The sequence below is a fragment of the Scyliorhinus canicula genome, chromosome 9, assembly GCF_902713615.1.
Source record: "Scyliorhinus canicula chromosome 9, sScyCan1.1, whole genome shotgun sequence".
NCBI classification, from domain to species: Eukaryota; Metazoa; Chordata; class Chondrichthyes; order Carcharhiniformes; family Scyliorhinidae; genus Scyliorhinus; species Scyliorhinus canicula.
This window is the reverse complement of record NC_052154.1, coordinates 182,812,359-182,828,442: the sequence shown is the minus strand read 5'-3', so window position 1 is coordinate 182,828,442 and position 16,084 is coordinate 182,812,359. Positions and strand designations below refer to the sequence as shown.

The 16,084-nt window shown below is 45.7% G+C and overlaps 1 protein-coding gene across 5 annotated transcripts in view; it reads right to left on the bottom strand.

The window, feature by feature from the left end:
• The window catches only part of lrp4 (low density lipoprotein receptor-related protein 4), a 437,607-nt gene that overhangs the window by 80,853 nt on the left and 340,670 nt on the right, over positions 1-16,084 (bottom strand). For all 5 annotated transcript variants that reach the window (XM_038808288.1, XM_038808284.1, XM_038808286.1 and 2 more), the window contains exons 13-15: positions 15,378-15,534; positions 11,986-12,203; positions 414-590 (exon numbers count right to left, since the gene is read on the bottom strand). In XM_038808288.1, the coding sequence (XP_038664216.1) occupies positions 414-590; positions 11,986-12,203; positions 15,378-15,534 (552 nt within the window). The remainder of the gene's footprint in view (positions 1-413; positions 591-11,985; positions 12,204-15,377; positions 15,535-16,084) is intronic.

Sequence of the window (16,084 nt, the reverse complement as noted above, 5' to 3'; positions counted from 1 at the left end):
TCGTTAACCCTGTTGCCTCTCCCGACAGACGCTGCGCGACCTGCTGAGTTTATCCAGAATCTGTTCTTGTTTCCGATTTGAGCATCCGCAGTATTTCGCTTATTTTGGAGAAAAATGAGGATTGGCATCGTCAATTATATCCTGGTCTTCATTCCTGGGCTACGCCATTTGGAAAAACAAAACTAAAAATAAATGTACTAATCAGAAACGACCCCTGCGACCTGTAGATACATAAGTACCTTTTCTTAAGGAAATTAAACCGAGGGGTATGATTTTTTTCGAAAAAAGGAAGGGAATGGAATTATCTCCGAGATTTTTCTCAATCCAATGTATCCAATGCTTCTGTTTGTCTTTAAATTGCAGAAGTAAGGGTTAAAGTTTTTGTCCAAGTTTATGCTTCATGTTCTCCTTACCTGCTGGTTGCCTCTGTGGATGGAGTGTGTGGATGTCCATTGGGAAATGGAGCTTATTGCGGATAATCTCCTGGTTTTTCCCAGTAAACTTGTTGGCGCTATTGATGCTTTTGGTGTGCCAGTCGGTCCAGTATAGGCTGTCTTCAAACACTGTGATAGCAAAAGGATGGGGGAGGCCTGAAACAACACAGTTAACATGATAAATTGTTGACCGGAGCCTTGCAGTGGTCAAATGCCACACGTCATCCAATGGATATGTAACATCTGAAACAGCAGCCGCGCACCGGATGTTTATCAAGCCGGGACGACTCGGGAGCTGTATAGCAATGGCGAATGGGGCCAGATTCTGGCATAGCCACCACCCCCTCTCCCCTTACAGTTTCAGATAAGAATAAGGATACAGGTGGCCCACCTGTGGCAGCACTCCCACACTTGCCATCTCCGTTGTGAGACTGGGAAGTTCTAATCCCCGCCCTGCCATTGCCATAAAAGTCGGTAATCGCCCGTCAGTAAGGGTGATTCACAGACTGTCCGAGGAGTCGTGAGCCATGATGGAACCTCAGTCCCCACTGGAAAACTGCCGCAAGCTTCCCGCCGCTTGGCCCAGCGAGGCTATTCAACATTAATTGGTCCACTTAACCAGGCCTCACGGGCTTCTCGCCGCAAATGAAGGCTCGCCAGCTGATTCGCCGGCACTGTGCTCGCCAGCCCCTCGCTAACAAGGTCGAGCAGCACTTTCTCAGCCAAACCCCAGCCAGCTCGCAACAACGGTGCCCAGAACACTGGGAGATTCCAGAATAGCCTCTCCTGCTGTTCATTGGGAATAGCGGGATCAGCGCTCAGCACAATGCGGCCAGAAAGCTGCGCCCACGCTTTACCTTAAAGTCAATATGGTTTTTCAGTTTCAATTGACACCATTGTTTACATTTCCAAGACTTGGTCATTACACTGGGTCCATTATAAATGCTTGGCAGAATGTCAAATGCAAAGGATCACTTATTGCAGCAGGGGGTTGTGTTCACATTTTGTGTGACTTTTTAAAGAGATTATTAACAGATTATCTGTCTTTGATGTGGTTGAAGAAGTAGATGTTCGTTTTTACAACAGGCAGATGGGCTACTCGAGGGGGTGTTTTGTTGAATGTGTTTCATGAAGGAGAGATTATTTCAGTATGAAATGTGTTTGGGTGAGAGATCTATTGGATTGCGAGAAAGTTAACGTTTTTCATCTCAATTTCAAAGACATGGGGCAGGATTGGTTTTCCTTCCCCACCAGACCCGTTTCCTGGTGCGGTGAGCCCCCGCGGCAGCGGAACCCTCCGCCCCAGCAGCTGGACAGTGGGGTTTCCCATTGTGGGCACCCCCACGCCATCGGGAAATCTGCGGATGTGAGTGCGTTTCCAGCGAAGCGGAGGATCCCGCTAACTGAGAATCCCGCCCATAGTTCCTGAGCTCTGACCAAGTAGATACTGGGGAGTGGCTACGGAGGTATGAGCATATGAGGGAGTATGGAAGGGACATTAGGGGTATGAGGGGAGGATGGGAATATGAGGAGGCATGTTGTTATGTGGGGGCATATGAGGAGTGGTTGTGGACTCCGGGTCAGTTCTCGATGGGGTTTAGAATGATGAGGGGGGGGGGGATCTCATTGAGAGGCCTAGATAGAGTGGACGTGGAGAAGATGTTTCCACTGGTAGGAAAGAGTAGAACCTGAGGGCACAGCCTCGGCCTGAAGATGAGGAGGAATTCTTCAACTAGTGGGTAGTGAATCTGTGAAACTCAGTTCCACAGAAGGCTAAGGAGCCCAAGGAGTGTCTTTAATACAGAGATTAATAAGGGGATCAGGGGCACAGAGAAAAGGCAGGAGAATGGGGATCAGAAACATATCAGCCATGATCGAATGGAGGAGCAGACTCAGTGGGTCAAATGGCCTAATTGTGCCCATATATTTTATGGTCTTGTGGCATGGGAATATGAGAGGGCATGATTGGGGGGGGGGGGGGGGGGGGGGGGGGGCATGTAGGGGCAGGGGAACTTTGAGGGAAGAGGCAAGTGGGGTGTGTGACAGGATGAGAGTTTGAGGGCTTGACCGTCAACTTTAAAACTGGGCCAATGTCCCAATAAATAGAGGCAGGTGTTTTAGTCTGCCGGGCTGGTCATCTCCCCGCCCAGAGGCAGCGGGACCAACTCCATCCTGCTCCCGTCTATCGACACAGAAATGTGGCGGGTGTGGTCTTTGTAAAGGAGACGGGTGAGCTGGATCCTGGAGTTTGCTGACTCAACCTTCCCGTCTCCTCAACAAAACCTGTTATTAATCACCAAGTTCAATGGCTTTTGCCAACTGCTCAAAGGGAGGAGGAACTTAAAAGCGCTACAAATGTAAAAATGTCATTACACAGCCGAAGAGACAGGATCAGATAACATGCGCTGAAGACCACATTGAAGCATGTTTTCCCGAGTGGCGGCTACCTAATCATGTTCCGTTACTTTGAGTACCCTCATTGTTTTCCCCTTTAGTCACTGAGACATCCTCTGCTATCACAAATATAAACTTCAAACATATGAACACACTGGCAAGTCTAGGTTTCTATTTGCACATTCCCACCATTAACTAATTTCTTTCTTCCTCCCTCTGAATTTGTATACATCCTGACCATCCGTGTTGCACATCAGTCCCTGACTGGTATCCAATGTACAATGGCAGCAGAATGAGTCATTTAATTAAAAGTTGACCTATTCAAACCCAGCAAGGTGAACGGTGGGGTGAAGCCGGTTTATTTAGGGTCACGATAAGCCTGCCAATGGCAGTAAACACGCCCACAGGGTAAAGTCCCATTGGGACAACCAACGTGTCAGTCCCTCTCCGGGTCGGCCTTGGTACTAGATTGTTATGAGACCCAGCTGGGTGGGCCTCTGCCCATTAGAGGGCAAGCTCATATTCCACGAGTGCCATGGGGAGATCAATCACGATATCCCTGGGGGCCTCGTAGGGGTCATTACAGGACCCAAACCTAGATTTTGTCTGACTAGCAATAAAGAGCAGCAGTAATGGAAAACAGCATTTGGCCATTGTCAACTTGAAAGACTAAAGCTCACCAGACCTGTTCAATAACTGTAGCATAGGGACCTGCACGATGGTGGCTCAGATGGTCATTTTTTATTTGATTTTATTTATTATTTTGGCACTGTTAAAAGTCACAGGCCTTGAATGGTTAATGGTAAAAGTCCGATGCACTCCTGGCCAGCCTATCACATTTTGTCATTTGCATAGAATTTACGGTGCAGAAGGAGGCCATTCGGCCCATCGAGTCTGCACCGGCCCTTGGAAAGAGCATCCAACTCAAGCCCACGCCTCCAGCCTATCCCCCTAACCCCAGTAACCCAACCTAACCTTTTGCATGCTAAGGGGCAATTTAGCATGGCCAATCCAACTGTAGCACGACTTGCCAGTTTTTATACTTGATGCCCTGTCCAATGAAGGCAAGCACTCCGTATGCTTTCTTGCCTACTTTGTCCACTCAAATGTTGAATCTGATGCTGGAAGGACGCAAATGGAATTACAGGCACAATATCGTGTACACAACTCAAAAGACTACCCCTTATGCGGCTGCCTTCATTTCTCATGTTTGTTTGAAGGTCAACCAAAACAGAGCTGAAACACTAGCCAAGTACCCAGAGTGCTTCACTGTGCTTGCCGAAGTAATCAATCTTACCTCTAACCCCTTTACCTGACAGATTGTAGGTTTGGATGAGAGCTACGCTTTCATATGGACACATTGAGAAAATATAGCTGCCAGCATTTATTTGGGAAATGTATTCTTTGTTGGAAGGCTGTATTTGGACGGCTATTGTCTCCGCAGCTTTTCCATGCTGGTTTTTTGAGCAGTGGCATTCATTATTTTTTTTTTTTTTAAATGGATGGCAGATAACGACTGATGCAGGTGTGTGCCGGCTCAAACAAAAGAGGCAAGATAAATGAGTGCAGTCATGGTCCTTTACCTCACTGACCATTTTGCACGTTTCCACATCAAACATGATCTGGAAACGATCCAAGTAAGCATTACAAAGAGCGGCGCACAAATACAGCAAGTTACTGTTAACCCGTTAACACAAAAAGCCGGAGAATCTGCGTGAAATTTTTAAGAATGAAGTGGTGTAAAACGATCCGTTTATCTGTGCTTAGCTGGAGGTCACGCTGGGGTTTGATTTCCACTGCTTTACATTTTAAAGTTCCTCACATAATGGCTCAAATGCTCTAAAAGATAAAAAAAATCTCCATTCGCCGAGAGCGACAGACAGAGAGCGTCTCGATTAACCTGCCTGTTATTCTCCAGGTCAAAAGCAATTTGAAGATGGGCTTTTAGGCTGATAGAACTTTGGCTTCGTGTTTCCATCTTATGAAATTTCAGCGTACATGTTCCTGAGATAGTTAGTTTGAACTCTTATAGAATGCTGGGTCTATCACTATTGTTCACAAAGAAAATTGAATGCGTCCCATTAAACTCCCAGGATGGTTACATACGTACCTCCGCTGAAATTGTTTGGAAACATTGCACAATCAATGAAATAATTTTGTTCACAAGCCTCAAATTTCTTATTCTCTTTCTGTAGCAGCCTGCCATACAAGGAAAGGGCAAAGGGCAAAGTCGCCATAGTCTCAGGCTGCTTTCCCCTTTGAGGGGGGGAGAGCTGAGTGGTGGTGATTTAACCTGAGGTGATTTAACCACGCCTCAGGCGAGGGGCAAGGTTGAGAAGGCGGGACCTTCGTGAATAACCTCAGCCGTTACGGGAATTGAACGCCGCGCTGCTGGCCTCGCTCTGCATCACGAACCAACGGAACAAAACCAGCCCCCACGGGCAGACAAGGTCGTGACCAAATGTCAGGAGTTCCACCAATGTGCAAAAATGCTACAGACTTCCAAAGTTACATCCGGAAGATCCAGAACGTAGCTTTGCAAATTCATTTGAATTGAGCAGGAATAGGCCCAGATTTTCACCCCTCTGTCCGTGTCGGAACAGAGCGGAGCGGGATTTCAAAATGACGGGCAGGACCCCATTAAGGGGTTCCCACCCATTCCAGTTGTGTGAGATTTTTACGGTGTCGGAATAAGGGGTGGGTAACAAACCTTCGCACAGCAATCCTGCCCTTGTCCACTCAATCGAGGGTCTCAACATTTTAGAGCCCCCACTATTTCCAAGGAGTCAGGCCTATTTCAGTAGGAGACTTGCTTCAGGGCAGCTCGGTGGAGTCGGGAACCATTGAGAAAGCTTGTCGTGGACTCGGGAACAACTGTGGCCAAACTGTGGACTGCTTCAGTGGTCGAACAGTTGGCTGGCGTGTGATTCATAGAAGTCAGCCCTCTGTTGAGCCAGATGGCCCCCTGTTCAGCCTGCTTCACCAGCATCAATGTATTCACTCTGGAGCCTTTCCTTGTATTGCTATGAGATGGAATACCATTTCTGAATGCTTGTCTGAGATCCAAACACCACCAATAGATTCCACTTCATGTCGGTTGTTTACACAGTTGTTAATGGAACTGTGCGCTTTGCTTAATTAACAGTTTTGTGAGCTGTTGAGAGGATTGTGTTCCTTCGAAGTGGTTTTTGAATGGATGTTTGTTTATTTTGACAGTTTCATGAGCACTTCAAAGGCTTCTTAGTGTTATCAGAGGGCTCAGATTTCTGTCCAAAGTGGACAGTAGTTGGGTGGGTAGGGAGGACCCATTGGGGGCGTGAATGGGGCATGGAGGATTCATGAGAGATATGGGGGTCCAGGAAAGGATCCAAAATCCCCCAATAAGGGGGCACAGAGAGGGTTAGAGTGGCTAATATTCACTTAAATAACTGGGCCGAGATCCCAGTGAACAGAGATGCCTTCGAAGCTGCCCACCTCCATTCCTGGCTTAGGCTTGCTTCCACAGGTCAGCAGCCCTGACTCCAGCCTGCTCCCACTGCTGTACGATTAAAGCACCATGGGCAGATACTGCTGGGCAGGAGGCAGGGCCACGAGGTCAGGAAATGGCCCCGACTCACAATTCTTTCTGTGAGGATGTAATTTAGGGGTATGGTTTGCTTCAGAGCTCACGAGGGCCTCCTCAACTAAAATATTGAATGAACAAGATCTTACTGGAACAAATTAATCTTAAAAAAAAAACGCAGCACAGCAGAATGTTCAAAATGACTAAAACCACAGAATATGGGTCTCATTTGTCTTTTCAATCATTTGGATTTAATAATCAGCTCTTTTATTTCAGTGCAGTGGTGAAATGCTGATGGATAGAATAATCTGCAGATATTGGAAAATGAGTATTAGTCGGTTGTCAGCGATTGAATAAAAATGATAATACATCGGGGCATATCATTCAGGGTCACTCGATAGATCATAGTTAATGAAAGGTGACCTACTTAAGCACAGCTGGTAATATAACATTTTAACTGCCCTGCACAATACAGGCTGGATTATTAACCCTTAATGGGAATGAAAATGGAGCAGACGAGCATGAAATTTCACACTGTTGACTGAGTGAAGTGAAAGTCGCCACAGTCCCAGAGGACCATAGGCTGCTCCCCACTTTGGGAGAGAACTACCTGGTGGTGATTTACCCTGAGGGCCACCACAGCTCAGGTGGCAGGAAGGTTGAGAAGGCGGGGCCCTTCATGGGGAACCTCAGCCGGCACAGGAATTAAACCCACGCTGTTGGCATCTCGCCGCAGTCTAACCAACCGACCAGTTTGTCAACACCGTCCACCCACTGGGACATTATCCTGGTGGCATGATAAGGGTTGGCAGAGCTCCCTACACACGGGTGGGACAGGTCGTCAAGCAATGATCTTTATAGGCCGTTGAAATCTTATTGTCAGAGGGCGGAAACCGTTGGCTTATCAAAACCCCCCCCCCCCCCCCCCCCCACCATCCCTCCACCAATCAACAAACCCTTTGATTCCGTTGTCCCTAATGTAGTTATCCAGCTTCCCCTTCAATGCATTATTGCCACTCACCTAGACCACCACTCTGACAGTGAGTTCCACACTCTCTCTGATTTTGCATTCACAATGGCATCGGAGCGAGGCGCCTCTCTGCAAGCTCTCCCCAACAGATCCACTTTTAACTTAACTTATTCTCGTTCTAATCTTTTAAAAATTAATTCTAAAGCTAACATTATTACTAACCTCTCTCTTTTACGTTGTATATCGTGTGTTGCCCTATTATGTATTTTCTTTAATTCCCTTTTCTTCCATGTACTGAATGATCTGTTGAGCTGCTCGCAGAAAAATACTTTTCACTGTACCTCGGTACACGTGACAATAAACAAATCCAAATAGAATCATTGAATTTACAGTGAGGAAGGAGGCTATTCAGCCCATCGAGTCTACACCGGCCCCTGAAAGAGCACCCTACCTAAGCCCACACCTCCTCCCTATCCTTGTAACCCAACAACCCCACCTAACGTTTGGACACTACAGGCAATTTAGCGTGACCAATCCATCCAACCCGCGCATCGCTGAATAAAAATGCTGCATATATTTTAGTATCTGTTGTATATCGGAAAAACATTATTGGCACAGACTAATCATTATTTATACCGCTGAGGCATGTGCCTTGAATCATCAGCATGCAAACTCTGAATGCGTTTGTACAAAATCCCTGTCCTGCTATGTTGGTCTGGTCTGATCCCAGTATTCGTGACCAACAGGCTAATAATCTAAGACGGTTGATTGAGCCATTAGGGAATGGAAGCTGCAGTCCTTAGATCCGACAGTTGACTTCCATCTCTGCTTGAGAATGGTCCAGAAAGCCACTTCTTTTTCTATTAAACTGCTTGATAACCCATCAGTACTTTCTCAGGGTAATCTGAGATGATCATCAAGTGGTGGCCTTGCCAATGGCATCCAGGCATCAAGAATGAAAAAGAAAGTGAGACAAAAATGCATCTCCTTCAAATGGTTGCTCCTTGCCACAAAGCCGAGAAACTTCATATGCTAATAGTCCCACAAGAGCTCACTTTCAAGACAAGATCGACATATCTGTCAGTTATTGCCTCTCACCTGACGTTTTGTTTCTAATTTTTGACACCAGCATCTTGAAATTTGTTTGGTCCAAATTGAATGACAGGACTGAATCTTTACTTGACTGGTTTGTTCTGAATGGGTGGGTGACAAGGTCACTGGGGAACCCGGCAGCGTTGTTTTTGGGGGGGGGGGGGCAAACACTGGTGGAGCCCACTCAGGTCAAGTAGACTGACAGGAATGGGGGTGATCGAGAATCCATCAGGTAGGCAGCCTGGATTCAGGAGAAAGGTCTATAGGCACTCACCTCCCGGACCCAAGCAAGCCCACGCCTGGATGTAGCTGACGGTTTCCCCAAAGTTTGGAAAACTTGGGCGACAAGATTTAAATTCAAAATGCTGAATGATAAATTATCGGATTTTGGTTACCCGTCTGCCTCCTTGGGAGTGGGCTGACCGCTCGCTCAACTCCCTACCGCAAGAGATGGGCATGTTAAGGGCAGCACGGTGGCGCAGTGGGTTAGCCCTGCTGCCTCACGGCGCCGAGGTCCCAGGTTCGATCCCGGCTCTGGGTCGCTGTCCGTCTGGAGTTTGCACATTCTCCCCGTGTTTGCGTGGGTTTCGCCCCCACAACCCAAAAGATGTGCAGGGTAGGTGGATTGGCCACGCTAAAATTGCCCCTTAATTGGAAAAAAAAATGAACTGGATACTCTAAATTTAGAAAAAAAAAGAGAGATGGGCATGTTGGAGGCCGGCTTGGGTCAGTAATCGTATTGTTAAGATTTCAAACTCCCATCCGACCCAAGACTCCCCATTTCTGGGTTAAAATCCTCCAGAAGGGAAGTAAATGAGCCTCCTTAAAGATCACTGCAGAATAATGTACAATGTTGTACTTCAAAGTACAACATTTAAAGAAAAATACAAAGGAAAATGATTCCGAAGACTCACTGCTTTTCTGGCTGCCAGTGGATAAAGTACATTAAATACATAAACCTCACCACTCCCCAGTCCGCCTCCAGATCATCACATCGGCAATCTGTTCAGGTACCCAGTTACTCTGCCACTAATACCTCAATACCACAGAACAAAAATAAGTACATAAACATCTTACTGCCAATAGCACAAGTAAAGATGTCAGTATTTTCCGTTCTTCGAACAGACCAATACAATTACATCACCCTCCTTTAATTATAATTTGTCTGTTGGACGAGCTAAATTAAACTGCAGATTTCCTTAAAAGGTATCTTGTGGTAACCTTCCTTAAAGTAGCCTTCATGTCATACAGAATATGTGTCAGATTATTAGGACAACATCTCTTTGAATCATATGATCACTTCAATGCTGATAAGACGTAGGACTATAAATCTTTTGACCCGTTAGAGATAAGTTGCAAAATTGTAATATTTCATAGACATCTGACATTTGTGTTATGTAATTTAAATATATATGAAAGTTACAGTGCATAAATCCTACCACATAAGCCTTGGCTGTAATGGGAATCCTTGCAATAAAACACTTATCACTCTCTTCAATGAACGTGCAATCGGCTTAGTTTCAACGGCATTGCCGATAATCACTGTGACTATAATCTCAATTAGGCTTCCATGTATTCCATTATATTCCATGTAGGTGTCACTGGGAAGGGCACCATCCCTAATTGCCCTCGAGAGGATGGTGGTACTGAACTACCCATTTCAACTTTTCTGTAGCGGTTTGATACTAATGAGTGGCTTGCTCGGAAATTTCAGATGGTAGGTCAGAGTTAACCACATTGCTGTGGGTCTGGAGTCACATGTCGGCCAGACTGGGTAAGGATGGCACATCTCCTTCCCTAAAGGGAGTGAACCTTGAAGTGAACCAGTTGACAATCAATGATAATTTCACGGGTACTTCACTAAAACGGGCTCTCAATTCCAGATTTATTAACTAATTGAATTTCAATTCCACCAGCTGCCGTGGTGGGATTTGAACCCTTACCTGCTGAGCATTATCCTGAAACTCTGGATTACCAGCCCGGTGACATTACCATTCTGCCACTGCCTCCCCATGGGTGAAGAGCACGACAGGGCACAAGCGATCAAAATTATCCCCCAATGTGGTGTGATTTCTACAATCCGCCAATGTGGTGTGATTTCTACAATCCGAATCAGCAAAAATAGGCACCTCAAAAAACAGAGTAATTTTGAAATTGGGGAGGCATGTTGGTTAGCACTGCTGCCTCACAACCGCAAGAACCCGGGTTCGATTCTGACCTCAGGTAACAGTCTCTGTGGAGTTTGCATATTCTCCCTGTGTCTGCGTGGGTTCCCTCCGGGTGCTCCGGTTTCCTCCCACAATCCAAGGATGTGCAGGTTAGGCGGATTGGCCATGCTAAATTGCCCATTAGTGTCCAAAGGTTAGGTGGGGTTATGGGGATAGGGCGAGAAATTGGGCCTAGTTAGGGTGCTCTTTTAGAGGGTCTGTGCAGGCTCGATGGGCCAAAAGGCCTCCTTCTGCACTGTAGGGATTCTATTCCATTAATTATTTGATCTTAAAAATGTTCATCAGATGAGAACAATTCAATGGCAGGTATTTTCTGATGGTACATCAACACCGCCTTCTCAAGGGTGCAAAGTGCAAGTCAACATATGCTGGTCTTGCCACATTCAAGAAACACATTTTTAAAAATTCATGTTGACGCCGGCCACGATTTCCTATTCATGGTAGATTTGGTGGCCCTTTTGGCAGGACTGGAAGAGTTTGATGTTGCTGTTGAGGAGGCTGGGTAAAGGTAAGCTTCAATGAAATGTAAGAGTTGAAGCAGATCTCACCACTACCTGGAATATTTTCCCACGTACCTATGTGCACATTATGGGCGCGATATAGTTTCGTCAAGCCCGACTCGGGACGCGAAGACCATCTCTCGCGAGAAATATGACGCTCATTATGCCTCGCGAGTTCTTTTTTAAAATAAATTTAGAGTACCCAATTCATTTTTTCCAATTAAGGGGCAATTTAGCGTGGCCAATCCACCTACCCTGCACATCTTTGGGTTGTGGGGGTGAAACCCATGCAAACACGGGGAGAATGTGCAAACTCCACACGGACAGTGACCCAGAGCCGGGATCGAACCTGGGACCTCGGTGTCATGAGGCAGCGGGGCTAACCCACTGCACTATGTGCGAAACCTCGCCAAAAAAAGCATGTGACAGACCTTTGACCTATGCAATGTTCAACTGTACTCTTCACTAAGTCTGTTTGTCATTGTATTTGAAAACTGTGCTGATTTTTCGTGTCAATGTGTATTTTCACAGTTCTGGAACTATAAGTTTGATATGGTGGGACAACAGAAATTCTGCATCACAGCAGGACATTGCAAAATGTACACCAATATGTCCCTTAGAGTTTAATATTTAAATAGTGCACAATGGCAGTTTAATAAAATATTTTCCTGCATCTTTATACATAAAAGGAATACATAATGCAATATATGCTTGTACATAGCAACCGCCAACATCTGCCAAATCAACGTAGCTTTATGCTTCGCAATAGATCATCATTCCAATAGCAAAATGGTAACGTGCATACCTTGGCTGATCACTGCTTTTCTGTTCTGACCATCAAGGTCCGCTCGTTCGATCACATGATGCTTGGCATCTACCCAGTACATCCTTTGGCCTGCATAGTCAATGGTGAGCCCATTGGGCCAGAAGAGATGGGTATCTGCAATTATTTTGCGGTTAGACCCATCCATGGCTGCGTATTCTATCCGAGGAGTGTTACCCCAGTCCGTCCAATAGATGGTTCTGTGAAATGCATCAGATAGACCGACTCAGTACATTGGGTCATGTGAGGACAAATGAAAGCAATTTTCACTCAGGAAACAGAATTACCATGATTTTCTGATAATTAAAGCTACACAGGCAAAATAAAACAGAGCAGAAAAAAAACATTCAACCGCAACAAGATTAAAGTTTATAACGACATCCTAAAATTACCACTTGATATTCAATTGCTGAAATCATCATTTGAGAGCAAACCACAGACGGTTATTCTGTACTGTAATGAATTTACATCATCAAACATCAAATCACACAAAGCGACGGGCAAAAACATTTCCAACCGTTCCTGACGGCGGGATCTTTTGGACCCGCTGTGGAGTCCCCGGCAGCGGAGGTTGCAAACAATGGGAAACCCGATGACAGTGGCAGCTCGTGAAGCTCTCGCCACTGGCCCGTGGTGGCCGCCTACTCCATCGCTAAACACACTGGTCGTGATTCAGCGACCCTGTTGCACCCGACAGGGCCAGGTGGCACGCTGGCACTCCCCTGGCAACCTGGCACTGCCAGGATGCTAGGGGCACTGCCAGGGTGCCAGGTTGGCACTGCAAGGGGTCCGTCCCGGGGAGGGCCTTGCCAGGTAGAGGGAGATGAGGGGAATTCCCAAGATTGGGTGAGGGGGGAGGTGATCAAAAGAGTGCAGGGGGTCAGAAAGGGCGGGTGGAAAGATTGGGGCAGCCTTCCAAAATGGCACCACGATGTGCGAGGAGCATTGCTCACCAGCTTGAAATCCCTCGAGGTGAGGTCTCAGCAGGCAGAAACTCCTTGAGGCCAAAATAAAAGGCAAAGAACGGTTGGATAGCGGGGTGTTGTTTGGCACTGTAGCTGCTGAGAAACGCCCTGCTACGTGTCATTCAGCACACATTAACCGTGCCCACTTCTAAATGTCTTCAGCACAGCATTGTTATCAAGTCTTTTTTTTTTTAAATTTAGATTACCCAATTACATTTTTCCAATTAAGGGGCAATTCAGCATGGCCAATCCACCTAACCTGCACATCTTTGGGTTGTGCGGGCGAAACCCACGCAAACACGGGGAGAATGGGCAAACTCCACACGGACAGTGACCCAGAGCCGGGACCGAAACTGGGACCTCGGCGCCGTGAGGCAGCAGGGCTAACCCTCTGCGCCACCCTGCTGCCCATTGTTATCAAGTCTAATTGAAAACGAAAATGTTCTCACTTTAGTTACAACATGCTGCCACAGCACACTGCAACAGTGCAACATTTTGGAAGTGAGTTATTGAAGTTTGAAGCTATAACATGGAAGTCATAAAGCCAAATAGAATAATAAACAACTTGCTAAATGCAGTGTGGAACTCTGCTCGGGGAATTTAATTAAATACATAAGAAAACATTACAGTTTGAGTTTTTTGAAAAACATGTCTTAAAAAGGTTTGCGTTCCCCAAGTTAAAAAAAAAACAATGGGAATGATTAATGGATCCTCCTTTGGAGAATTAATTCCGTAGCATTACCATAAAATATAATGTGTACCTGCAAATACCAAAAGGATATTCTCGCAACACACTCCAGAACATTATAGCATTCTTTGCGATCACACACGTCGCAATTCATCCAAAAGGGTCCGGCCGCAATTGATTTTCCACAAAAAGGGAAGCAAGTCTGGAGCATTCCCAATTAATCAAAGTGACAGGGTCACGATTGCAGAATGAGGGGTCAGCCGTTTCAAACTGAAACGTGGAGCAATGTCTTCATTCAGGGTTTTAGATCTTTGGAATTCTTTATCCCAGAGAGCAGCGGCTGCTCGGTCATTGATCCCAGGCGAAGGTCGACAGATTTTCGGGTACGCAGGGCAGGAAAGGATTTGGGAATTATGCGAGTAGGCATGGCCGAGCCAAAATCTGAACCATGGCCTGAATGAATGCTGGAGCAGGGCAGAAGGCCTAATTGGCTCCTATTCCCTGTGTCCTTATTCAATTAAGTCTTGATGGAAACAAATTAAAAATCCTATAGTGTAGCCACATGCATATTTTGGCAGCAAAAATAATTCCTGTGCTTTAGACAACTGAAGATCGCTTTCAATCACCCGTGTTGTTTAAGTGGTCCTGTTTCGCTGACAGTAACATTTGTGCAGTTGGGTCTGAACTTGGGACTTATAAATACTTATAAATGTAACCTATTGTCCTCGCTCTGAAATTACACTGAGGGGGATATTAGCTTACAAATCTCAACTCGTTCATCTGAAATTGCTCTCTGTCATTCTAACAGATGCGTTAACACATTTGTTTTAAATAATAATGAACAAAGATAGCAGAGAGATACTTCAGAGAGACAGCGTGATGATATTCATGCATTAGTAGCTCGTAACAACTTGATCGGTATTTTGTCCGAAATGGAAGGTTGCAGAGAGCGGAGAAATGTATTTGTGACAACCTTCGCCCGGCTCACGAAGACGCGACATCCTTGAAGATAGGTGAACGGATAGATCCGAACGTGTGGTGCACTTAATCAACAACTGGACTGGGATAAATGCGAACCCGGGCAACAGAATGATGACCACAATTGGGACAGGCTGAACACAAAACCAATCCCAGAGAAGGAAACCACAATGTCAGGACTGCAGGAGCTGTTTAAAAATAGAAAGCCCACATTATAGAGTCAGTAAAAGAGACAGCTGAAACAGCAACAGCGGGAGGGTAAAAAAAAAAATCAAAAAAACCTGCCAAGTTTGGAGAACAAATTAAAAGTAATAAGAGACCAGTTAAGAATCCATTCCAAGCCAAGTGCATTCATTCCACTACGATAAGCAATGTCCCATCACTCAGATGCATTTGTGGATTTGCCTGGGGCTCTGAGACACCACAACTAATATAACATCAAAGAATGAGGTTAATTTACTGTGTATGAAGCGACGTCTTTAGGCAGCCCCCAGTGACAGGGTGTACCATGTCAGAATGGCCTCTGGGAATGCGGAATGCTAAAACCGAAATTCTGAATCATCAAAAACAAATGCTACAAATGATAATTGATGTTGAGGTTAGAATCTGTTGCTAAATGCAGTGATTGAAAAACAAATGTAATTTTACTTGATACGCATGTGAGTCGAAACAGGCGGTATCGGTTGTTAATGCTGCAGGTGATTGAAATAGAAACCGGAGCAATGTCTATGGCCTTGCCTTACCCCTCCATTGGATGTAGTGCAATGGCTCGGGGCTTCTCCAGGTTTTGCCAGAGGAGTACTTTCCTCTGTGTTCCATCAAGATTTGAGACCTCAATTCGCGACGTCCCAGAGTCCGTCCAGTACAACTTGTCGTGGATCCAATCGATGGCCAGCCCACCTGACAGAGATGAAATTTTTTGGGAGACATTACGCAAGCTGATGTCAGCATCTCCCCGATTTTGGCTGCTCAAGAATCGCAAAGCAGCACCTAAAAAGTCTTTATAGAGATATAGAGATAGAGCAGCAGCATTTCCCTGACTCACATCGGAGTGACTCACACTGCCAGAAGAAAATAATTGACAGAATATAAAACCTTCCTTCCGCTGTGCAGTTTCAACCATTTTATAATTAGCTCGCTGTCATTTCCTTACCAGACTCCACTGAAAATAAACATTTTAATCCCCCAAAATACTGCGTAGATATGGATCAGAAACAAATACAGTTCAAAATTGTCTACAATTGTGTTTGCTGGGCGAGTCAGAAATACCAACAAACTGAACATAAAGCTTAAAGTCTGCAGGCATATTTAGAATTTAGAAAATAACCGATTTTAAACAAGGAACACCCATCTTCCTGGACCCGATTGGCCGAAGGTTTCAACCGATTTTGATCAAGTTCCAACCACAGCAAATCATGTCCTGGACTCCGGGGGGAACTAAATCCATGGC